The following is a 27,549-nucleotide window of genomic DNA, read 5'->3' as shown; positions in this document are numbered from 1 at the left end:
ATTATTAAAACAAACACTGGAGGCTTGAGTTCCCTTCAGCAAATTAGCCCTTTTGTGTTAGCTCATAATAAATGCTCCATGACTTGTTAGGACTAAACGTAAAAGTAAACAAGAGAATAATCCTGCATTAGCCATTGTGATTGACCCAGCAATGTTCTGCATTACTTAACTGCCACACCCAAGAGTAAAGTGGGAAGGGCAGCTCATTGATAGGCCTTAATAATATCTCTAAGCAACGACTGAAATGCTACCATGAGCCAAACTGAAGCAGAGTATGACATGCATTATCCTTCTTCATGTTTGGGACTATAACACTTGCAGCAGATAGTTCTCCAACCAGCTCTTCCACTCAAGGCAGGACAAGGGTCTTGAGCTTAAGGCAACCCATTCTAAACTGATTTTATTTTCTTTCCATTGCCGAGAGAAACAATCTTCACTGCAGAGATTGAAGAATGAAGGCAGCTCTGTCTGGCCCATCTTTTCCCTACAAACCTTGCTGGAAACTGCTCTCAGAAATGAGTAAGAGTGGAAAGGCACAAAGAAAGCTGAAAGTGGAAGGCAAAGAGCTCTCATCTCTGCCAGAGGAACTATTTAACTTTGAAGACACCCAAATACTGAAAATGAGTCCAGAACGGGAGAGCTGCCTCTCCTATCAAATGGGCTTTGTCCCCAAAGAGATCGGCCATCTAATGAACTTAACAGCCCTGTACATTGATTCCAACAACCTTCAAGAAATCCCCCCTGAGGTCGGAATGTTGAAGAATTTAAAGAGATTGGTTCTCAGCAACAATGCTCTGTCCATCCTCCCTTTGGAACTGGGGATGCTTCAAAATTTGCAGAGCATTCACCTGGCTAATAACAATTTCACAATATTCCCCTCTGTGATTTGCCATTGTCCCAACCTAACATTTCTAGATATCAGCGATAACAAAATAGAAATAATTCCACCCACCATCGAGCACCTGAAAAACCTGGAAACATTATTATTGCTGTTTAACCGCATAAGTAAACTGCCGAAGGGGCTCTGCTCTCTGACTAAATTACGTTGTTTATGGCTGGGGAACAATAACATACGAGAACTGCCTGACAGTTTCGGGAATCTTGCGCTGCTGGACTGGGGGGACAATTACTGCTCATTTGATTTAGATGGGAATCCACTGAACAAGCCACCAATAGAGGTTTGCATGGGGGGACCTCAGCGAATCAAAGCATATTTCTCTTCTTACCATAACAATGCTTGTTATAATGTGGATTTCAGGGTTATTTCATAAACACATGTTCTTCAATTAAGCATCTTAATGGCAAATCACAACCAATATAGATATGTGCTGTTATTACTGTTACTAGACTGATATATAAGTAACAAATGGCAAGAGGTGCCTTCGGAGAAGTTTTGTTATCCCCCATGGCCATTTCTTTTATTTATTTTTTTTTATAACTAACTTGCATAAACTTTTACATGGGAGTTTTGAGCCAAAAGGGTCCAGGGGGGTGACATTAACTTGATGCTTCTACATGAGAGTTTATAAGTACCAATGGGTACCAATAAGAAAGCATCGAGTAATTTTACTGATCTGTTTGGGAAGTTATTAAACTGTGGTTGGTTCAATATACAGTTGCTGGAGCACACATGCCTGTAAGGTGCTGTTAGCTGAATGCCTGTAGGGTACTGTTGACTGAATGCATGTAGGGTACTGTTGGTTGAATGCCTGTAGGGTACTGTTGGTTGAATGCCTGTAGGGTATTGTTGACTGAATGTCTGTAGGGTACTGTTGGTTGAATGCCTGTAGGGTACTGTTGACTGAATGACTGTAGGGTACTGTTGACTGAATGCCTGTAGGGTACTGTGCTGTAGTGTACTGTTGTTTGAATGCCTGTAGGGTACTGTTGACTGAATGCCTGTAGGGTACTGTTGACTGAATTCCTGTAGGGTACTGTTGGTTGAATGCCTGTAGGGTACTGTTGACTGAATGCCTGTAGGGTACTGTTGACTGAATGCCTGTAGGGTAATGTTGGTTGAATGCCTGTAGGGTACTGTTGACCAAATGCCTGTAGGGTACTGTTGACCAAATGCCTGTAGGGTACTGTTGACTGAATGCCTGTAGGGTAATGTTGGTTGAATGCCTGTAGGGTACTGTTGACCAAATGCCTGTATGGTACTGTTGACTGAATGTCTGTAGGGTACTGTTGACTGAATGCCTGTAGGGTACTATTGACCAAATGCCTGTAGGGTACTGTTGGTTGAATGCATGTAGGGTACTGTTGATTAAATGCCTGTAGGTAACTGTTGGTTGAATGCATGTAGGGTACTGTTGACTGAATTCCTATAGGGTACTGTTGGCTGAATGTCTGTCTGTAGGGTACTGTTGGCTGAATATCTGTAGGGTACTGTTGGTTGAATGCCTGTAGGGTACTGTTGGCTGAATATAAATTTGTGCAAATAGAGGAAGAAGAGTGAGCAGGACTTCTGGCATCTATATGTACACATATAAATATCAATGTACCTTTCCTTCTGCTTCTTCTTGTGTTGGGTTAATTAACTGATGTTTTCCAATCGGTTATTCCACTGAGAATAACACAATTTGCCTAATGTTGTTGATGATGTTTTTTAAAAAGCAAGCTGTGTTTATAATGTAGAGTAATGTAAATGCTATATTTGCATTGTAAATAATGTAAACACCAAATTTGACATATAATTTTCTTCTTTACTAGAACAACATGAACTGCTCTATCCTTATCTATGTATTTATGGGCTTTCTATATCTCTCTATCTATTTGTGCATCTGTCTTATGTTAGTATTTTAGTCTGTATCTAGCTATTTATGATTGCAAGCGGGTGAACTTGTGGGTTTTCACTGGCGATTGCAGACTTTTTGGACATCTGGTGTGTCTTATTGAAATAAGAGCAGATTGCTAGAATGGTCATCTAGAAAAGAGAAGAGGCAGGCGCACCAACATTTCAATAGGAAATTATATGCCTTATGTTAAAATCTTTTATAGAAAGATATCCAGTGCAAACACTTTGTTTGGGGGAGGCTCCTGAATCCTCAGATGCTGAGAGGTGGGTCATCTGCACCATCAATATGGTATGTTTGTCAGATAGAATAAAGGTGTGAGGGGAGGAAGGGAGGAGGGGAGGGTGGGAGGGAGGGGAGGAGGGGAGAATATGGTATGTTTGGCAGATAGAAAAAAGTTGTAGGGAGGGGAGGTGAGGAGGGGAGGAGGGGAGGGAAGGGTTGGAGGAGAGGGGGAGGAATGGAGGAGGGGAGGGGGGGAGTGGAGCAGGGGAGAGCAACAGAGGGGAAGGGCGGGTGGGGAGAGAGTGACGGAGGGGAGGGTGGCAGGAGGGAGGGGAGAACAACAGAGGGGTGGGTGACAGAGGGAAGGAAGGGGAGTAAGATAGACAGGTGCTCTTGGGAAACTGGCACACTTTGGGAACCCCTGTGCTAGGTAATGGTTAGTTCTTAAGAGACACTTACTGTAAGAGCTGGTTCTCGCAAAAATTGACACAACATCCCTTTGCTACGAAGAGTGATTCAAAGAATACAACTTTAATATGGCATTAAGACAAATATAAACTGGTCTAAATAAATATGTTCCCAATCAAGAATATTGCCTCTCGGCCCAATGACTCCAATCATTTGAAGCTTAAAAGTCCTGTAAACCAACCATTGATCTTTCTTTGTTCTTGTAGAGTTAAGGCAGAATGTATTTTGTACATGTTGGGCTTTAGGAATAGGTGGTTTGGCACCGCACCTGCCTGGCTCTTTGCCCGGAATTCTGTCATTCAGCTGTAAAATAAGGCCAAATGCAATTTATCATCCAGGAAGGAATTTTAAATGACTTGCAGGAAGCCATTGAGAGATTTCTAATGACAGAGACATTTTTGCCTTTTTTTTTTTCGTACAAGTTTTTGCTGAACCTTCACAAATAAATTAACTGAAATGATTCTCATGTCAGATGTTTGTTCAGCATATTGTACTTCAGGGTCTCCAGATTAGCCGAGTTAACCGCGTACAAGTATTACTGGCATGGGATCCATTATCCGGAAACCTGTTATTCAGAAAGCTCTGAATTACTGAAAGGCTGTCTTCCATAAAATAATCGAAATTTTTTAAAATGATTTCCTTTTTCTGTGTAATAATAAAACTGTTGCTTGTACTTGATCCCAACTAAAATATAATTAATCCTTATTGGAGGCAAAGCCAGCCTATTGGGTTTATTTCATGTTTATATGATTTTCTAGTAGACTTAATGGGATTCTGTCATGATTTTTATGATGTATTTTTTATTTCTAAATAACACTGTTTAGACTGCAAATAATTCACTCTACAATATAAACGTTAATTCCTGAACCAGCAAGTGTATTTTTTTTTTAAAGAGGCTGATGTTCTTCTGCTTAGGAAAGATGTGAGAAAGGTTTCTAATTTTATTCCTAAGCAGAAGAACATCAGCCTCTTTCTTTCTCCTGACAACTTCCTTGACTACTTGCTGGTCAGACTGGTGGGAAACTGACCAGCAGGTGGCGCTGTTGTAACACAATTCATTCATATTAACAGTACATGTATCTCTTAATATTTGGAATTAAAATAATTTTTATGTGAATTTGTTTAAACTCCAATGAATTCAAATTTACTCACAACCCAAATGGGAGGTTATTTATGAAAAAACTCAAACATCTTATATATCGAATACAAATGACCCGAAAATTCTAATTGAATTAGAATCGAGTTTTCCTCTGAAAAATAACTTGAATGTCAGGAAGGCAGGAACCTCTGCCATTGACTTGTAACTGAACTCGGCAGGTTTTAGGGGGCGAATAGTGGAATTATAACTGTTTCCATGGTTGAAATGTGATAAATCTCATATTCAAATTCAAATTCGAGTTGGTGATTTAAAATTAGGATTTGTGCGTCTTTGTGAATTTTTCTCTAATAAATTCAATTTTATTCACAATGTGAACAGTATGTTATTTTTTGTCTCCCATGGAGCATCATTTTCAAAGAGAAACTTGGAAAAAATTTGGCTTATCACTACTATTAACATCTTCAAATAGTTCAAGGGACCTCTGACAGTGACTTCTACATAAACTCGGCAGGTTTTAGGCGGAGAATTGTCGAATTAGAATTGCTTTCAGGGTTGAGTTGTGATAAATCTCACATTCAAATTCAAATTTGAGTTGGTGGTTTTAAATTCAGAGTTTCGACCCAAAAAAAAAAATGTTGAAAATTCGAATTTGAATTTACCATTCGAACCTGCTCCTAAAAGAAGTATTAAAGATTTCCTAATAACGTTAGTATTCAACACAAAACATTTTATTTGATGAAAATCTCCCTTATTATGTTATACAGCTGAAATAGGTGATAATAATCCGACTGATTGATTTTATCGGGAACTTGGATAAGTGAATAACCCTAAGAGAGTGCGGTAAATGCTCTTTACTTTAAGTGCTTTCTTGGCATATTCCCATACTGTAACTCTCTCTCACTCTCTATCTATATATATATATATATTGTACAAGCTGGAGGGGATATATTGTAGATGGCAGATATGTATATATATCTGTGTATACATGTGTCTTTAGGTTCTGAGCCATCCAGTTAATAGTGAACCCTTTAAGAAACACCAGAGGGTTAAGCAGCTACAGGTTTGGGCTGAACAGCCAAGAGGTGTTTAAGGGTAGGACTACATGGACGATTTCCGCGTCACGTCACGTCGGATGCGACAGAAAGCTAAGTGAATGCATTGTCAGATGGTGTTGCAGTGTTGATCTGCCGCGACACCACTGGCATCTGCATCCGACAGTCGTGTCACGTCGGTTCAACGCTGCGAATGCGCTCAACAAGGCACAATAAACCTGTGCTGCCCTAAAAGGATTACCCCTTTAGTAAAAGTCGTGGAACAGGGACCACGTGAACGAGGCTTTAGTCAGTGACAGGTTATTCCATGTAATAGCACTTTCAGTGGCATAACTACAGTTTTCCTGCCCCCCCAACAAAACAATCTTCAGGTGGGCCGGTTTAGCCGTATGCACAGATGCCACCCCCTCCCCTCCCAAGTCCTAGTCAGAAAGCCCACCCTCCACCAATTGCATCCTGTCCCCCAAGCCAACACAGAACACAGAAAGAAAGAGGCTGCTCTGACGTTCTTTTGCTTAGGAAGAAAATTAGAAACCTTTCTCACATCAGAGCAGCCTCTTTCTTTCTCCTGACAACTTCCTTGACTACTTGCTGGTCAGACTGGTGGGAAACTGACCAGCAGGTGGCGCTGTTGGAACAAAATTCATTCATATTAACAGTACATGTATACCTTAATATCTTGGAATAAAAGAAAATGAATGTAAATGTAGAGGGATCAGAGAAGTCTTTAACCTGTTTTTCTGTCTGTGACATCATCCAGCCCAGTTATAGGCTGGAGAGCCATCCAATTGGCTGGGCTCCCCAATGCATCCTTGGGAGAGTCAGTGCCTGACTTTGGAGCCATTTGTTCAGGGCCTCCAACAGAGCTTAACAGGGGTTGTATGCTGCAACATCCAGCCAGAACCAGTTCTTGTGAAACTGTCCAAGCTGTTGCATCTGTAGAGGTGCAGAGAGAGCCAATCCTGTTCCCTTCCAAGCTGCTAGAGACTCAGGAGGAGAAAGGTGCCACTGGTGAGATTGATCCTGCCGCCAAACTGCCTGTAATCTCCAGTGTGACAGCCTCTGAGAGCACCCCGGTGAGTGAGCCACCTAAGGGAGGATACTGGCAAGTGTGGAGCCCCAATTTGAAGACAGGTCTTGAGCATTTACCTGCTACGTGGGAGCGGCTGATAAGTTCCAAAGGGAGAGGTACTTTTAGAAAAGGTAGTGCTACCTGGGGTATAAGAGCTCTGGGGAAGGGACATTTTATTCAAACTAAACTGTATGGTTATTAACCCCTTCCAGAGGATTGGGACTTGATAGAAAGGACTGTGTTGGAGAAACAGTCATGTACCTAATAGTGAGATAGGTCGGTCCCACGTGTCCCCAGTGCAGGAGTGCATTGTGTATTAGATTGTATTAGATAGAAGTTTTTCACTACTGTTTTATATAAAGTTTATATTTGTTTCATTGCAAACTTGCGTGTTTTATTTTTCCTAGTGAAACAAGAGGGACTCAGGGCTCTGGATTGGCAAGGGTTAATTGCTATTTAAAGAGACAGTAACCAAATTAGGGCTGCATAAATGATAATAAAAATTACTTAGAATAGCATCGTCATCAATTTGAAATTCACTTATTTTAAAGGTTTACTTATCCTTTAAGCACAGTACCCTCAGTATTTTGTAGTTCAGATACCCCTCCCCTTCATACCTTCCACATAGCAAAGACCCATGGGTTAGAATCCAATGTAATCCAAGCTATATTGTCTTTAGCTGGACATTACCTAATACAGCTCAAATGTTACAAGTGTTTATAGCTGGAAGGTGCCCCATTGAGGAGGTGCTCCATGTGAATTGTATTAAAACAAAAACATCAACTATCTGTTTGGGCTTCTACCTTTATATGCCATCGAGAAGATTTGACTTCCATTTCAGTAACATAATAAAATAAAATAAATGTTAGTGATAATGATTTTTCTTGCACTTCTTCCCATTTAACAGAGGTTTCTGGATGTTAATGACACTAGGGCTATTCAAAGAAAAGGCAGAAAGACTCAGCAGAATACATTTGCCAATTCTTACATATTTTCTGTGCAGCACAAATACCTGGCACCAAAAACAGTGAATAGAGTCGTTCAATAAACTGTAAGGGACATGGAATAGATAGTAATTGCCTTTATGGATTTTCTGTCTGTAGTCAATATACAGCTAGCAACATGGCAGACAAAAGGCAAAGTGGATTACTCACAGTTCTCTTATGGAACAGACACCTGACTCAGAATACATGAACATGAATAACCTGAACTGCAGGTTAAACTCAATTTCAGAAGGCATTTAAACCATCATTTTTATAAAAAATCATCTTGTGGATAATGGAAGTCTGTGAAAATGAACTTCCTCCATATTATTAGGTTTTATCATGTTTGAAGTAAGAATGCATACATATACACAGTATATATATATATATATATATATATATATATATATATATATATATATATATATATATATATATATATATATATATATATATATATATATATATATATATATATATATATAGGTAATATGTGTTGGAGCCAAAAATGCACTCTGTCGCAAGACCAGCATCTTCAACAATATCTTGGTAATTATACCAACTTTCACAATGAGTGGGGCACAATGGAATCTCAGGGGACTATTTTTTTTTAGAAAAATGACCTAGGAGAAGGCTGGCAAAAGTAGCATAGGAGGAGGCTGGCTGGGACAAGTGGCCTAGGAGAAGGCTGGCAAAAGTAACCTAGGAGGAGGCTGGCTAGGAAAAGTGACCTAGGAGGAGGCTGGCTGGGAAAAGTGGCCTATGAGAAGACTGGCTTGGAAAGGTGGCCTAGGAGGAGTCTGGCTGGGAAAAGTGGCCTATGAGAAGACTGGCTTGGAAAAGTAACCTAGGAGGAGACTGGCTGGGAAAGGTGGCTTAGGAGGAGGCTGTCTGGGAAAAGTGGCCTACTAGAAGATCGGCTTTAAAAAGTGGCCTAGGAGGAGGAGGCTGGCTGGGAAAATGGCCTATGAGAAGACTGGCTTGGAAAAGTAACCTAGGAGGAGGCTGACTGGGAAAAGTGGCCTATGTGAAGACTGGCTTGGAAAAGTTGCCTAGGAGGAGGCTGGCAAAAGTAGCCTAGGAGGAGGCTGGCTGGGAAAAGTAGCCTAGGAGAAGGCAGGCAAAAGTAGCCTAGGAGGAGGCTTGCTTGGAAAAGTAGGCTAGGAGGAGGCTGGCTTGAAAAAGTGGCCTAGGAAAAGGCTGGCTTGGAAAAGTGGAAGAGGAGGAGGCTGACTGAGAAAAGTGGCCTAGCAGAAGGCTGAATGGGGAAAGTGACCTAGGAGGAGACTGGCTGGGAAAAGTGGCCTAGGAAAAGGCTGACTGGGAAAAGTGGTCTAGGAGGAGGCTGGCTGACAAAAGTGGTCTAGGAGGAGGCTGGATGGGAAAAAGACACACAGGCAGGAGGTAAACAGCAGACTGAAGCTTGTATTCAGCATAAGAAACACAATGGCAGAAACAGGAACAAGAAGGGTTGGTTTAACTCAAGTTGGTAGAATAAAACCAAGGCAAGGTAGAGAGAAAATATAAGTCTCAGCACAGTAAGGGTTAGTAAAGCAAGGTCCAGTGTTCAGGCAAGTTCTGAGCTGGCAAAGGTTGATGCAGGTATAGAAAGGGAAGTTATACCTACCACAGGCAGAATGATTCCATAAAAAACGGGACCAATGAACTGAACAAGAGCATTGCTGTCAATTTTTTACCACCATGGAATGTGCTTATCATTCCCACCCAAGCCTATAGTCTCATGGCATATGTATGAGGATGCGGATAAAGTGCAAAGTTTGCACCAGGCCCTCAACATACAGTGTTTGCATGTCACTTTTATAGGCTACAAGACTTGGTGCAAACATTACATCATCATAAAACATCAGCCGTTTTATGGGTCCTGTTTGCTTTACAGTTGACCAGAACTTGGCCTTCAGTGCTGCTTCTAAGCCAATGGTTTTAGATTCAAGCCATTCCATTTGAAAATATAGTTAGGCAACTGAACCATAGCTAATAAATAGGCTACAGTACCATCCTTTCAGCCACATCATATTATAGAACAGCAAATAAGACTGACCCTAGTTGACCTTTAAGGTGGACTTCTAGGAGTATCTAGGAGAGCAAATAAGAATTGTTAATAAATCCCAGCCTCGTGGCCTTCAACCTACAAAGCCACTGCTGCAGTCCACTATAGAACGATGGGACCAAAACATTTTCTCTTTTACTTTCTAGGGTACATATTGTGTTGTAGTGTATCTAGTAGCAATTAGTTATAGGTGAATTTGTCCCATTTTTAGTTTGCCGAAAAAACAGCAAAAAAATTGTGAAACGCGAATTTTGACGCACGTTCAAAATTTTATGCACTGGCAAATTTTCTCAGCAGTTTCATGAATTTATTTGGTGGCAGCGAAAAGCGGAAATTCACTGTGAATTTGTGCCTGGCTAATTTATTCGACCATCACTAGTTACAATTTAATGACGTTTTCCATGAATTTGAAAACTGGGCAGCAAACTGAAAAATGAGGCTGTGTCATTCTGTGGCCACTAAAGCAAATACAATTCTGTCTTGTATAAAAAAAGGCATTAACTCAAGGGATGAAAACATAATTATGTCTCTTTATAGGTCCCTGGTGAGGCCTCATCTGGAGTATGGGGGCAGTTTTGGACTCCAGTCCTTAAAGGATAAGTAAACCTTCAAAATAAATGAATGTAAAATGGATGAGGGGGCTATTCTAAGAAATTTTGCAATATACATTCATTAATTATTTCGTTTTTATCCCAAGATATTAAGGTATACATGTACTGTTAATATGAATGAATTTTGTTCCAACAGCGCCACCTGCTGGTCAGTTTCCCACCAGTCTGACCACCAAGTAGTCAATAATTATTATAATAATAATAAAATTAGAAACCTTTCTCACATCTTTCCTAAACAGAAGAACATCAGAGCAGCCTCTTTCTTTCTCCTGACAACTTCCTTGACTACTTGCTGGTCAGACTGGTGGGAAACTGACCAGCAGGTGGCGCTGTTGTAACACAATTCATTCATATTAACAGTACATGTATCTCTTAATATCTTGGAATAAAAACAAAGTATATAATGAATGAACATTGCAAAATTTCTTAGACAAGCACTCTTATCCATTTTACATAAATTTATTTTGAAGGTTTACTTATCCTTTAAGAGGGATATAAATGAGCTGGAGAGAGTGCAGAGACTAAGTGCAATTAAACTGGTTAGAGGGAGGGAAGAGTTAAATTATGAGGGGAGACTGACAAGGTTGGGGTTGTTTTCTCTGGAAAAAAGGCGCTTGTGAGGGGACATGATTAGACTTTACAAGTACATTAGAGGACATTATAGACAAATAGCAGGGGACCTTTTTACCCATAAAGTGGATCACCGTACCAGAGGCCTCCCCTTTAGACTAGAAGAAAAGGATAGTGATGGGCGAATTGCCCCCGTTTCGCTTTCCCCAAATAATTTGCGAAAATTTGCAAAGCGCATTGGGCTTCAAAAATGGGTCGTCAAAAACAATGTTTGATGCGAGCAACAATTTTTATACGTGCGACAATTTTGTCCAAATGCATTAAAGTCAATGGGCGTCCGAATAATTTTGATAATATTCGTGAAAACATCAGCAGGCGGTGAAACACAGGAATTGCCCATCACTAGAAAAGAACTTTCATTTGAATGTAGATTTGTAATTTTTTAATAAATTGTAAGTGATTGTTTTGTTTAATTGGTCATTAAACATCACTATTTTAATACGAAGCAAGTTTTAGTATGTAACACATTATAACTGCTCATCTCCTGTTGTTCTTAATGTAATATAATACTTATTGGCTAATGAAGCAGCAATTGTCCCATATAGAAATAAATGCTTTCTGTCCTCATCAGAACACTTTCATTTCCCGGTGACTTTGTAACGTTTGCATCAGTGCTCTAGCCTTGTTTAATGCAAATTAAGGTAAACGCCGTAATATAAACAACCTTCTGTGTTTCATTTCCATTCACTAGGCACACGTTTATTCTAATGAGCCCTTTTCTGTGTCGCTTTCTACTGAACTTTATATCTGCTGCAGAATTGCTCTCCAAAAACGGGATCTATTCCGATACTTTTTTTCTGTTTAGAAAATAGCGTTAATAGCTAAACTGGGAAAATGCTGCATTTGTCAGTCACTATTTGAATACTAGTGATTGTGGTGAATATACTTGTACTGTACATTGTGTTACCAATGCATCTGGAGGGGTACAAGGCAGTAGATAGGAGTGACACTTGAGTTGACATTCACAATAGTAGATATGGGCTAGTGCTTCCCAAATGAGATAACTTCATGTAGGGTGACAGTATGTACTTTCTGTAAAGCACGGTTGTACAATGGGAAGTTCACAGGCTGTATCTGGGCCTCAAAGAGATAATTATGGTCCTTAACATGCTCAAGATCTTCAAAATGTCTCTTGTTATGATATTATTTTATAAAAAAATCCAACCCACATACAAGTGAAACTAAGGCTAAGTGGCTGTCTGCATAGGGAATGGAATTACAAATTAACAAAGCAAAAATTGGTAATAATCTTTGGTTGTGCTCCTGGTGCACCTACTAAAACCAACAATCCACCAAACCTAACCCCTTTGACCTAGGCAGAGGCCACTGGTCTTACCCTTTCTCCTTAACCCAGTATATAACCTAAAGATTACAATGATGACATTTGGAGCCCAGGATGGAGTTTAAATGGCCACAGCTTTATTAACCATATCAATGTAAACATTAACTGTAGAATTACATCAACCCAATGGGAATTCTTGCTTAACCAATAACTCCACCGAGTGAATGGCCCACCTCCACGCTTGCCACCCAAATGTGCTACATCTGGATGGGCAAGTAGGAGTGAATGACCTCACTCAACCTTACCACCCAGGATTGGAGGAATACTGGTTCAAGCTGCTTCTCCCTACCTGGTAAGCCCTACCCCTTTCTACTCCTATCCAACCCCTTACTCCCTCTGGCCTGCCTAAACCAGTCAAAGCTTACCTCCCTCCACTTACTCTTGTCCAGGTAGCCCTATTCTTATGCCCATTAAGTCATTGCTCTGACACTATTGTCATCACTCTGTCCCTTTGTCTCACTGCTCTGCCCCTTTACATCATGGCCCCTCCCCCTTTCACTCTCACCCAACTGCTGATAAGCCCCATGTAAAAGATGTAACACCCCAAGTGGATCCAGTGTAACAGGTGGATGGGTCAGGGTCTTCCTGAACCTCCACTTTGTTTACTATCCACTGGTTTCAGTACCCAGGCAAGGGGTCAAACTCCCAGCAACTCCCAGTAGACACAATATAATTAGAATCTTTATCTTCAGGGGGGGGCCCCGCTTATGGTATGGAGGAAGGAATTACCACTAGGTATTAGCACACACAGTATTCACTCTTGATCAAATAAACTTTGGGCGCCAGTGTTTTTTTAAAACAACAGAACATTTATTGAACTGATGGTACTGTATACTTCTCAATAGTCATTCACGATGTATGCTCAGATACGGTACACCTTTCCTGCCTTTGGTGCACAATCCCCAGTGAAGGTGAATCTCACAGCTGGTTCTACACTCCAAGGATCTCTCTATCCCTGAGCTTAATGACTTGAGTCCCTAACCTGGCGGCCTTGTCACCACAGGGTGATAAACCTTCACTAAACTCCTCGTTGGAGCCGTAGCTGCTCACTAACTTTCCTGAACCTATCTGTCAGTCATATAGTGATCTATTACAGTTTCTGACCTGACACTCATTTACTCCTGTACTGAGGCCTATCTCCACTTCAGGCCCTAGCAGCAGCACCCGACTTCCAAAGGGTGTACTGGAAAGAGACAACATCAGTTTTTATAACCCCTGGGGAACAACTCCCCCTCCCCTATGGGAAAAAGGTCCCAGCCTAGCTGGCTAACACGTGTCCTGGGGTATAGGGAAACCTTACACTCCTACACCAGTATAATGTATAGTTATTCTGCATCTAAAGTTGGTGGTGTTCAAAATAGAAAGTGGTTTTGAAGAAAGGACCATTGAGGACCATTAACAGCCAGTAATGCCGAATCTTTGCCAATGGCAAAAAGTTGTGTAAGGTTTGTGTCTTGGGAGTCCAGATGCTGAATCAACAAATCAATAAACAAAAAGTACATTTCCCATAAAACGTACAGTCTAAATCATTGATCCCCAACAAACCCCTTGGATGTTTCTCCCAGTGGCCTCAAATCACGTGCCTAATCTTTTTTCCTGCTGTGGAGTCAAGTTTTGGTTGTATAAAAACCAATCACAGCCCTTATTTGTGTTGCTCCCCAACTCTATTTATATTTGAATATGGCTCATGGGTAAAAAAGTTTGGGGACCCCTAATTAAATAAAATAAAAAGATTGTAGAGCACAGTTGAGGAATCCAAAAAGATTGTCTACAGAGATAGGGAAGCACTGGTAAAATCAGTCATTGAGATTACAATATCATTGTAAATGAGTATAAGGACAAAATTCCTTTAAATGTTTTTATGTTGAAGACTTAAATAAAAAATGTCAGGTCCCATAGTATGTGCTGGGTCTTCAACTATTTACTTTATCGTTTCTTCTGAGAAGGACAATGCCTTAGTAATTCATATGATTCATAAGCGCAGGAAATAGCCGGGGGTTTCACGGTTTCTGCTTTCGTTCTGTTAATTAAATGATGATGATATGGAATTTATATGCAGAATATATTCAAACACAAAGAGCAGCCTGAAATGACAAGAAATGCAGATTTTACATGACACTGAATTATAATGGGACTGACATGACCTTCTGTTTGTGTGGCGAGGAGAGGACAACTGCAGTTTCTTAGCAACTTGCATAGTGTAAATTCATTTAATGCTCTGGAATCTGATTATTTATTGCCTTTTGTAATCAGGCAGCATTGTGGTATCACAGGCAATTATATAGTGAATAAAGTAACCCCTATTGTAAAATATAAGGATATTATAAGTCACAGAGGAGTTCTACGACCGTATAAAAGCACGAGGCCGACAGGTCATTGAACTCCGAGGTAACTTCTAATATCCTCATATTTTCCAACAAGGGGAACTTTATTTATTATAATACACAAGTTTTAGTGAGTCATGTGACAAAAATGACATCACTAAGCTCCATTTATAACTGATGACATCACTAAGAGCCATTTAAAAGGATATCATTTTCAGAATAGTCGTGGCATTTGTGTATTATATACTGATAATTATTTATAAAGCTGAACAATAATTACACATGTTTAAGAGCTTTTTAAATGAGGATATTTATGCACCAATTCTATCAAATTACTGTCTATGATATATTGGTGCACAACGACCATGCACAGTGGTCACACCCATCTCATTTGTGAATATGTGTGTGCGCAATGCACATCTCACCGTAGCAGTGCGATATTAAAGCATTTAGGGAAAGACATTTCCAGAACATCATTCTTGTATTATATGGGATAATGTACCACCTACTGCAAAGTCACTGAGGGGTTGTTCTGTGACCATATAAAGGCACAAGGCTGCAGGCTGAGTTATACAGGGAACTCTGAGTATCACTCATGTATTATAAGGGATAATGTACCCCCTACTGTAAATGATAAGGATATTAGAAGTCACTGAGGGGTTGTTCTGTGACCATATAAAGGCACAAGGCTGCAGGCTGAGTTATACAGAGAACTCTGAGTATCACTCATGTATTATAAGGGATAATGTACCCCCTACTGTAAATGATAAGGATATAAGAAGTCACTGAGGGGTTGTTCATGTGACCATATAAAGGCACAAGGCTGCAGGCTGAGTTATACAGGGAACTCTGAGTATCACTCATGTATTATAAGGGATAATGTACCCCCTACTGTAAATAAGGATATTAGAAGTCACTGAGGGGTTGTTCTGTGACTATATAAAGGCACAAGGCTGCAGGCTGAGTTATACAGGGAACACTGAGTATCACTCATGTATTATAAGGGATAATGTACCCCCTATTGTAAATGATAAGGATATTAGAAGTCACTGAGGGGTTGTTCTGTGACCATATAAAGGCACAAGGCTGCAGGCTGAGTTATACAGGGAACTCTGAGTATCACTCATGTATTTTAAGGCATAATGTACCCCCTACTGTAAATGATAAGGATATAAGAAGTCACTAAGGGGTTGTTCTGTGACCATATAAAGGCACAAGGCTGGAGGCTGAGTTATACAGGGAACTCTGAGTATCACTCATGTATTATAAGGCATAATGTACCCCCTACTGTAAATGATAAGGATATAAGAAGTCACTGAGGGGTTGTTCTGTGACCATATAAAGGCACAAGGCTGCAGGCTGAGTTATACAGGGAACTCTGAGTATCACTCATGTATTATAAGGCATAATGTACCCCCTACTGTAAATGATAAGGATATAAGAAGTCACTGAGGGGTTGTTCTGTGACCATATAAAGGCACAAGGCTGCAGGCTGAGTTATACAGGGAACGCTGAGTATCACTCATGTATTATAAGGGATAATGTACCCCCTACTGTAAATGATAAGGATATAAGAAGTCACTAAGGGGTTGTTCTGTGACCATATAAAGGCACAAGGCTGCAGGCTGAGTTATACAGGGAACTCTGAGTATCACTCATGTATTATAAGGGATTATGTACCCCCTACTGTAAATGATAAGGATATTAGAAGTGACTGAGGGGTTGTTCTGTGACCATATAAAGGCACAAGGCTGCAGGCTGAGTTATACAGGGAACTCTGAGTATCACTCATGTATTATAAGGGATAATGTACCCCCTACTGTAAATTATGAATTATGAGTATGGGCCATATTTTTCCAGTTCAGCTGAATCAATGCCGTGAGGTTCCTTTTGTATCAGCTGAGAATGTGCCATCGATTCCTAAGGAATGTTTCCATTTGAAAAATCGTGCCCTGGTACTGATCTTCTTGTCTTGATAATTATATCCCTGCAAGTGACTAATAAATCAATGGAGCACTTGTTTCTAGGGAAAACGTTATTATGGATGTTGAGTATTTACATTTTCATTAGCAGAATGAAGTTGGTATAGTTCGTTGGTATAGAGAACATTTGAGGAATGAGGAGCAATGAGGGTAATGTTGAGCAGTTAAGTATTTCATTTTATTAGTATCTCTTCCATTTAGTATGACCAGATCACGTCAGCGACCCCCATGCAGCACACTTGGTATCAGTCTTGCCAACGACTGTGGAAACGTAGCTACTGATTCAACTGGAACGGGGTCAATAAAACAACAAGTCAATACCAATAGAAATTGCCAAACAAATTACTGTAATGACCTACCTGCCTTGTCTCGGCTAAATATTCAAAAGGAGAAAACGGTAAACCAAGGAATCTTGTAAACAAGCTCAGTTGCTTCTCATCTCGGCTGTTTACAATGAATTTACTGGTGAAATAAGAAAAGGTAGAGAACAGAACATTTTGAGATGTAACAGTGGAAATTAACATCTTTTTAATATGTCATGTAATTTAAAAGAAGAACAAATATATCAGACAATGATTTAAGATAAGATTGATCTCTCCAATAAGAATATTTCTCTGTAGGATTGGGTTGATGCCATCATTTGGATGAAGCTGCAGATCTTGTTCCTTAAAGGATTTATTACTCTTCATTTGCACATAATGTTCAGTTTGGCTACTGTTTCACTCTTACTTTGGTGATTACATTACAAAAAAAGCAAAGAAACAATTGAGGTACTGAAGGTTCTGTGAAGGGAGAACAGGGATTTTTAACTTGTTATATTCTTCAACCTAAAGTTGGGCATAAAATATATTTATCTTCCTCTTCAGCTGAGGGTCTGTGATAATGTCCTTATTGGCCTGATTGACCTCATAGACCTAAAATGATGTCCTTTCTGGCCTTAAAGGTCTGCAATATTGTCCTTACTGGCTTTATAATTTTGCAATGATGTCTTACTGGCCTTGTAGGTCTGAAATGATGTCCTTATTGGTCTTGTATAAGTCTGCAATAATGTCTTTATTGGCTTTATAGTCATGTAATGATGCCCTTATTGGCCTTGTAGTCCTGACATGATTTCCTTATTGGCCTTATAAGCCTTCAATAATGTCACAAATAGCAAAACCAATGTGTAGGCACAGTCTAGGCATGCTCTACTGTCTATAACATCCACCCTTGGCCTTGGACCTCGCCCTCAGCTACACGGGTGTTTCCAGGTCTTACCTCATGAGAATCCAGAAACTACAAGAGCAGGTAAGGGATTCAAACTGTACTACAAGGAAGGAGCCAGTAAGGACAGAACTAGACATAGTCAGGCAAGTGGATCAGTAACAGAAAACAACAGAAGAATTGTGAGGCAAACTCAAGGGCAGGAACAAGCTTGGGTCAAAACCAAGAATTCACACATGAAAGATGGCCAGGGAAGCAAGAGCAAGAATGACCTATAATGGGTTGTAAGTAGGGTTGCCACCTGGCCGGTATTTTACCGGCCTGGCCGGTAAAAATGATGACTGATCACAATGTTATTAATAGGGAAAAAAGATAAATATATAGGAAGGCCGGTATTTTTTTCCAGAAAAGGTGGCAACCCTAGTTGTAAGTGAGTTCAGAGCAGGGGGTTTTATGGCTAACGGAAAACCTGTAACCAGATTAGGCTGGTTTATATTATATCTTAGTTGGGATCAAGTACAAGGTTCTGTTTTATTATTACAGAGAAAAAGGAAATCATTTAAAAAAATTATCTGGATAAAAGAACGTCTATGGGAGATGGCCTTTCCTTAAAGGGATACTGTCATGGGAAAAAACATTTTTTTAAAAATGAATCAGGTAATAGTGCTGCTCCAGCAGAATTCTGCACTGAAATCCATTTAACAAAAGAACAAACAGATTTTTTTATTTTCAATTTTGAAATTTGGCATGGGACTAGACATTATTGTCAATTTCCCAGCTGCCCCAAGTCATGTGACTTGTGCTCTGATAAACTTCAATTACTCTTTACTGCTGTACTTCAAGTTGTGATATCACCCCCTCCCTTTCCCCCCACCCCCAGCAGCCAAACAAAAGAACAATGGGAAGGTAACCAGATAGCAGCTCCCTAACACAAGATAACAGCTGCCTGGTAGATCTAAGAACAACACTCAATAGTAAAAACCCATGTCCCACTGAGACATATTCAGTTACATTGAGAAGGAAAAACAACAGCCTGCCAGAAAGCAGTTCTCTCCTAAAGTGCAGGCACAAGTCACATGACCAGGGGCAGCTGGGAAATTGACAGTATGTCTAGCCCCATGTCAGATTTCAAAATTGAATATAAAAAAATCTGTTTGCTCTTTTGAGAAATGGATTTCAGTGCAGAATTCTGCTGGAGTAGCACTATTAACTGATGTGGTTTGAAAAAAACATGTTTTCCAATGACAGGATCCCTTTAATTCTGAGTTTTCTGGATAACGGGTTTCCAGATAATGGATCCTATACCTGTACAATAAGGGAGCATTAGTAAAAATGGGAGCCACAAACTACAATATACAATTTTTTAATTTTGTTAAACAAAACCATTTTACTAATTTAAAAATCCTTTACTGTATTCTGCAAAGAGCTGGTTATGGTGAAATAGTTGTCATTAAATAAAACAAAATCGTTAATAAGAAACTTGATACATTCTAAGGTATTTTTATTGTTGAAAGTAGGGCTGGAGCCATGGCCCGGAAATATTCTTTGCGCTCAGAAATAAAGGATAAAGAATTATGAGGCTCTTCCCTAGAATTTCCAGCTACAGACTGAGAAATAAGGTTGTTCCTTCCCTGGAACTCATTCTAAGAGCAGCACCACTGAGCAACAGTTGCTCAACAAGTAGTTAGCGTGGGAGATAGCTAAGCAAGACAACACTGAAGGTTGTGGAGAAAGTGAATCTATCAGTATAAAATATATATATATTAAGGCAGTTAAGTAAAGTATTGGGCATTTTTGGCTTAATATCTAATGCTAAGAAACATGGAGAAACTTACGCCTGCATCTTAGGTGGTCCTCCTAATCTGTTCAATAGTTTGAACTTATAAAACTCATAAGCATACATCCCAACAGTTTGGAAATAGAAAGAGGGACAAAAAAAAAATGTTTGGTCACGCCCATTTATGTGACCACACCCACTAATTACCATGTCTATTTTACAAAATTTGGCACATTATGAACGTTTGAACACATTTCTGTGGTTTTTATGTGTTATTACAATTTTGCTAATGAAGGAGAATTGCCCTTTAAACTGAAAGTCACAGTTTCCCCAAGAGACCTGCTTATCTGAAATTGTTACAATTGCTTCTTTGCTTATCTAAAATTGATACAAAAGTGTCTGGGATCTCTGCCAAAAGCCAATTAAGTTAGAAACGTTGTTTCTTATTCTGGCTGTTCAGTGCAGGAGATCAAAGAGAAAGTCTGGACGGTTCAGTAACAAACCCGGGACTCAAGTGTTAAGCTGTCAAAATCAGGACTGTCCTGGGACAGTTGGGAGATATGCATAAATAACAGGATGATTACTAAGCAGGCTGCCCTCGTTTCTATGCAGTGAAGAAATGAATGACTTCAGCTTGATGGCTTTTGGCGCAAGTACATATAAAGTTATACTGTTGCGGGAAAACATGTTTTTTTTAAACACATCAGTTAATAGTGCTGCTCCAGCCGAATTCTGCACTGAAATCCATTTTATAAAAGAGCAAACAGATTTTTTTATATTTCATTTTGAAATCTGACATGGGGCTAGACATATTGTCAGTTTCCCAGGTGCCCCCAGTCATGTGACTTGTGCTTTGATAAACTTCTTTACTGCTACACTGCAAGGAGTGATATCACGCCTCCCTTCGCTTCTCCCCAGCAGCCTGTCAACAGAACAATGGGTAGCTAACCAGATAGCAGCTAGCTGACACCTCTGTTGAAGGATTTGTTTGATTTTTCCTGCTTGGGTGTAATTCTCATGTCTACCACTACCTTACAGTACCTAGGTCATGGTAAAATATAATGAGAAGGGGAGAAACAATAGCTTCCTCAAAGCAGTTTAATCCTAAAGTGCTGACTCCTTCTCAAAGCTCAGAATCAGTCACAAAGCACAGGATGGTGCCTCCACACAAATATTACAGCTAAAAATATACATTTATTGGTTTGAGAGTAAATTTTTAAATATTAGAGTGAATTACACATCATGACAGAATACCTTTAATGAATGGGATTATTTTCACTGTGGGGGAAATTTGCACAACCACAACTGTGATATCGGATGAAATTGAGCCCTAAGTCCCTGATCAAATTTTGGAGCACAAAGGGGGCATGAACGTCTCACAGATCATCGTTGTTGGTTCATCAACCAGGAATGGACTATCCAAGATCTGAAAGATGTCCTTCAAATTTCTATGGGCAACTGGTTTAGAGAAGTTCAGTGTCAAGCTGCATGAACATTATTTATGACATAACTCTGTCCATAAATAACAAACATGGCACCTTTGATCGAGAGATGCCTCCCAAATGTAATATGTTGGCTTTCAATTATTGCCCCATGGTTTTCCTGCATTGCAAGATATGGCTGATAAGACTGAAAATATTCCTTGTATTAAAAATAGAGATTGCAAATTAATAATAAAAAGCATTTCTGAGGGCCCCTATTCAGTAACTAGTAGCAACATATTAGTAATTAAAGTAATGGGAATCAAACATCTCACTGGTTGCCATGGTTTATTGAACTTACAAGTCTACTAAAGGACCACTCACAGAGAGACACTAGCTTGTGAGGCCAGGCCAAAAAGACTGCACCTGAAGCTTTAATTTGTAGGTGATTATATGAGGGCTCATTTGTGGTTGCAGAAAAATGGACACAGTCAATACTTAAATACCTAAACATGCTCCCCCCACTTGTATTTATTGTACCATGCACCCACCTGGTCCTGTTCTGATGAATTGTGTCCAATTGTGCCTATTGACATAGGGGACTCTATATAATTCCATAATGTATAAGGGAGACTCACAGGGGACTCCAAAGAGAATTTCCACTGCAGCTGTGTAAATAAGCGAAAGACTTGTGCCTAGACATTCAAAGTCATTTTAAAGGTGAGTACCAGGAAAGATTCAATTCCCACAAAAAAACTTGTAAATTGCCATAATTACCATACTAGGAGTTAATGCCAGCATGAATTTTGCAAGAGAAATTAAACTGCCTTCTGTTGGATGGTGAGAGTAGGATCCTAGACTCTGGGATGGCAGTGGATGTGATCTACTTTGTCTTTGCTTAAGCATTTGATACTGTGCCACACAAAGGTCAATTATTACAGTGAAGAATATTGGCAAGAACAGAGTGGGGGAAATGTAAAATGTGACATCTAAGTGGACTAGTGTTGTTAGCAGAGGATTGTCCTTGCTGGTGGACATTGTAAGTACTGTTTTGTTGCTGATATTAAATTGCACAAAACAATAAGTTTCATGCAGGATGCTGCCACTGTAGAGAGATTTGACAACATTGGAGAACTGGACATTAAAATGGTAAATGCGGTTTCTATGTTGATGCAAAGCTATGCAGTTTAGTAGAAATAACATAAATGTGATTTATACACTAAATTACATCATTAAAGGAACAGTAACACCAAACAATTAAAGTGTCCTAAGTAATGAAAATATAATGTAGTGTTGGGCTGCATTGGTACCACTGGTGTCTTTGCTTCTGGTACTCTACAATAGTTTATATAAACAAGTTGCTGTGTAGCCATGGGGGCAGCCATTCAAGCACAGGATACACAATAGATTACAGATAAGTACTACTATAGTTTATATAAACAAGCTGCTGTGTAGCCATGGGGCAGCCATTCAAGCACAGGATACACAGTAGATAACAGATAAGTACTACTATAGTTTATATAAACAAGCTGCTGTGTAGCCATGGGGGCAGCCATTCAAGCACAGGATACACAGTAGATAACAGATACGTAACATAGTAACACAGTAAGATAGTAAGTAAGGTTGAAAAAAGACAAATGTCCATTAAGTTCAACCTTTTTTTTTTTTTTTTTAAATCTGCCTAACTGCCAGTTGATCCAGAGGAAGGCAAAAAAACCATCTGAAGCCTCTCCAATTTGCCTCAGAGGGGGAAAAATTCCTTCCTGACTCCAAAATGGCAATGGGACCAGTCCCTGGATCAACTTGTACTATGAGCTATCTCCCATATCCCTGTATTCCCTCACTTGCTAAACACCATCCAACCCCTTCTTATACCTATCTAATGTATCAGCCTGTACCCCTGATTCACTTCCCAGCTCTCCCTGTAACACCCCTTTCCCTCCTCTAATCTCATTGGCTCCCTCCTGTCTGCTGGGAGGAGCTACTGGTGAATAAAGCATCCGACCCTTCCTTGTACCTATCTAATGTATCAGCCTGTACCACTGATTCACTTCCCAGCTCTCCCTGTAACACCCCTTTCCCTCCTCTAATCTCATTGGCTCCCTCCTGTCTGCTGGGAGGAGCTACTGGTGAATAAAGCATCCGACCCTTCCTTGTACCTATCTAATGTATCAGCCTGTACCACTGATTCAGGGAGACAATTCCACATCTTCACAGCTCTCACTGTAACAAACCCCTTCCCAATATTTGGATGGAACCTCCTTTCTTCTAATCGCAATCTATTCAAATCAGTGATTGCCCACGTGTCAGCTGGAAGGACCTACTGGTAAATGAAGCTCAAGACCTTATTTGCCCTTGATGCTGCTGACTGGCATTACTTGCTACAGACAAGTTTATCATCTACAAGGACTTTAAGGTCCGTCTCCATTATGGATTTGACAAAATAGAGATACAGTGGATTCATAGGTTAGGCACAGTTTGGCCTAGGAGACTTTACTCAAGCCATGTTTATTCACCAGTAGACTTATAAAACTACTCTCTTCTGTTTTCTATAATCATTGTAGTTAAAGTACTCGTTTTTTTTTTCTTCTTAAGGTTACTGAACAATGAATTTCTTTTGGAAATCAGAATGTTCTGAGAGCTGATATTTCTTTCTGCAATACACGGGGAGACCAGAGAGTGAGTACAAAGTATAACTTGCAAGAAAGGTAATTTATCAGCATCTCAGATTTCTGCGGCTTTCCAGTTCTCTTTGTTCACTTGACCCTTTTTGTCACAAGTCCGGATGGAACATTGGACTTGTTTTATTCACAGTGGACCCCATTGGGATTCGGGATGAACTTGGCAAGAATTTCATACATATAATTAGTACCTCCACTTGATGCTATTTAACACAGAGCAGCGTGTGTGATTATAGGCTTGATAAAGGGCCCAGCACAACCCAAAATGTTGCCTTTCTTTGTCTACCTTTTTGTTTGTGCCGATAAATTCACCATGATGCAAAATTGATTCACCATAAAAGTGTGCTGAGGTTCCTTGGACTTTGCCTGAACCACCATATTGTATTGTGACCACATCCAGCTCCTTTCACCCTTTTTTTTGCCATGACATCACTGTTTCTTCCCCTCCAACATTGGGGATTCCAGGAGCCACATGGGATATGTGAGTAAAATGGACCCAGGAGGAGACATGACTTGGCAGCCAAACATTTGGCCCACCTGAGCCCTGCAGGGAGGGCATATAAAGACCCATTCACCACCTGCCAAGCAGTCTCTCCCACCAACACCAGGGAGGGATCACAATTAGGTAGGTAGGTATCCTGTGTATTCTCTAGAGCTGGAAATCTAAGCACTAGCTCACAGTCCAACCATCATCATCATCATTTATTTATATAGCACACAGTTTCTTCCTCTAAAAGCTAAGCTACACCCTAATGTATGGCAGCTACATATTCATATTTGTAAATATATATATACAGAGAAGGGATGATCTGTTCACATAGCTTATACCCTTATATGGTCTATGGCAGCTTCCATCCATAGATATAAGTACAAAGTAGTGTTCTGGGCACACAATAAGCTATACCCTCATACTGTACTGTCTAAGGGAATCAATATGGCACCTTCCTCCTCCAATATGTATAAATACAAATATCCACCTTTAACACTCTCCTTTCCCCTTCTCCACCCCCTCCATGCACATCTGTCTCTGCTCAAGATATTGCTGAGCACTTCAAAAACAAAATTGACACTATTAGAAGTGACATTACACTACTCAACCCCCCTAGACTTCCACCACCCTCCCTCCACACTCCCCAGTCCCTCCTGTGCTCCTTCACCCCTGTCACTGATAAGGAAGTCTCAAAGCTTTTGGCCTCTTCTCACCTTACCACCTGCCCGCTTGATCCAATTCCCTCAAAACTTCTCCACAATACCATACCAATCCTTGTCTAATCAAAGCCTTAACTCACCTATTTAATCTTTCGCTCTCAACTGGACTGTTTCCTTCTCAACTAAAACATGCTCTTGTCACCCCCATTCTGAAAAAACCCTCTCTTGATCCCTCCAATCTTGACAACCTCCGACCTATCTCTCTGCTACCTTTCATCTCTAAACTACTTGAGCGCCTAGTCTACAACCGACTAACCTCATTCCTCTCTGACAATAACCTGCTGGACCCCCTACAATCTGGTTTTAAGCCACAACACTCCACGGAAACTGCCCTGACTCGACTAACTAATGACCTTTTAACCGCTAAAGCCAACAATCACTTCTCACTACTAATACTGCTTGATCTCTCAGCCGCATTTGACACTGTAGATCACCCTCTCCTCCTCCAGTCCCTCCAGTCGCTTGGCCTTCGTGACCCAGCCCTGTCCTGGTTCTCTTCTTACATCACCAATCGTTCCTTCAGTGTCTCCTACAATGGAGTATCATCTTCTCCCCTACCTCTTTCTGTTGGGGTTCCTCAAAGCTCTGTCCTGGGACCATTACTATTCTCCCTCTATACTTCCTCCCTTGGCAAATTAATAAATTCTTATGGTTTCCACTACCACCTCTATGCTGACGATACTCAGATCTATCTCTCATCTCCTGATCTCAACCCAGAACTCCTAACTCGCGTCTCCTCCTGCCTGTCCGCTATCTCTACCTGGATGTCGCAACACTACCTTAAATTAAATCTCTCTAAAACTGAAATGGTTCTCTTTCCTCCAACTAACACCAGTAACATCCCGGAAGTATCCATCATAGTTAACAATTCCACTATCACCCCCTCTCCCCAGGCCTTGGGGTTATCCTAGATTCTGCCCTGTCATTCACTCCTCATATCCAGTCACTTACTAAATCTTGTCACTTCCACCTAAGGAACATATCCAAAATACGATCATTTATCACCCAAGACGCTGCCAAAATTCTTATTCACTCTCTCATCATATCGCGTCTAGACTACTGTAACTCTCTTTTAATTGGCCTCCCCCTCCAGAGACTGTCACCTCTCCAGTCCATAATGAACACTGCTGCGAGGCTCATACACCTCAGCAACCGCTCCTCCTCTGCCTCGCCATTCTGTCAATCCCTGCACTGGCTTCCGTTACCTTTCAGAATCAAATTCAAATTAATGACACTGACTTTCAAAGCACTTCATAACTCTGCCCCACCCTACATCTCTGAACTCATCTCTATATACTCACCCAACCGCTTACTACGCTCCTCTACTGACCTGCTACTCAACTCTTCTCTCATTACCTCCTCACATGCTCACATTCAAGACTTTGCAAGGGCTGCACCCCTCCTCTGGAACTCTCTCCCACGGTCTGTCCGACTTTCTCCCAACCTTTCTGCTTTCAAGAAATCTCTGAAAACGCACTTCTTTGGAGAAGCCTCCCCTCACTCTGCTTAACTACCAAACGCAACACCACATACAGTACCACATTTCTCACCCACTTAATTCGATCTTGCCCACTCCCACACCTTGTGTATTACTCCCTTCCCTTTGGACTATATGCCTATGCATAGGGCCTTCCTCACCTTTTTGTACCTGTATTGATTGTGATGTTTGTTACTCCATATATTCTATGTATGTAATTCATGTGATGTAGTTGTATAATCACATTTACTTTACAGTCCTACGCAATATGTTGGCGCTATATAAATACATGTTAATAATAATATACAGTGAAGGAATGTTCTGGGCTCACAATAAGCTATACCCTCATACAGTACTGTCTAAGGGAATCAATATGGCACCTCCTCCTCCCATATGTATAAATACAAATATACAGAGAAGGAATGTTCTGGGCACACAATAAGCTATACCCTCATACTGTACTGTCTAAGGGAATCAATATGGCACCTCCTCCCATATGTATAAATACAAATATACAGAGAAGGAATGTTCTGGGCACACAATAAACTATACCCTCATACTGTACTGTCTAAGGGAATCAATATGGGACCTTCTCCTCCCATATGTATAAATACAAATATACAGAGAAGGAATGTTCTGGGCACACAATAAGTTATACCCTCATACTGTACTGTCTAAGGGAATCAATATGGCACCTCCTCCCATATGTATAAATACAAATAAACAGAGAAGGAATGTTCTGGGCACACAATAAGCTATACCCTCATACTGTACTGTCTAAGGGAATCAATATGGCACCTTCCTCCTCCCATATGTATAAATACAAATATACAGAGAAGGAATGTTCTGGGCACACAATAAGCTATACCATCATACTGTACTGTCTAAGGGAATCAATATGGCACCTCCTCCTCCCATATGTGTAAATACAAATATACAGAGAAGGAATGTTCTGGGCACACAATAAGTTATACCCTCATACTGTACTGTCTAAGGGAATCAATATGGCACCTCCTTCCATATGTATAAATACAAATATACAGAGAAGGAATGTTCTGGGCACACAATAAGCTATACCCTCATACTGTACTGTCTAAGGGAATCAATATGGCACCTTCCTCCTCCGATAT

General features: G+C 40.3%; 1 protein-coding gene across 1 annotated transcript; it reads left to right on the top strand.

Annotated features, from left to right (window-relative positions):
• The first annotated feature begins 452 nt into the window (after positions 1-452).
• Positions 453-1,271, top strand: LOC121395122 (leucine-rich repeat protein soc-2 homolog). Its single transcript, XM_041567706.1, has one exon. The coding sequence runs from the start codon at positions 453-455 to the stop codon at positions 1,269-1,271; it is 819 nt and encodes a 272-aa protein (XP_041423640.1).
• The last annotated feature ends 26,278 nt before the right edge of the window (positions 1,272-27,549 follow it).

The sequence above is a fragment of the Xenopus laevis genome, chromosome 6S (genome assembly GCF_017654675.1).
Source record: "Xenopus laevis strain J_2021 chromosome 6S, Xenopus_laevis_v10.1, whole genome shotgun sequence".
Lineage (NCBI taxonomy): Eukaryota > Metazoa > Chordata > Amphibia > Anura > Pipidae > Xenopus > Xenopus laevis.
Note: the sequence above shows the minus strand (reverse complement) of the source record. Positions and strands in the feature narration are given on the sequence as shown.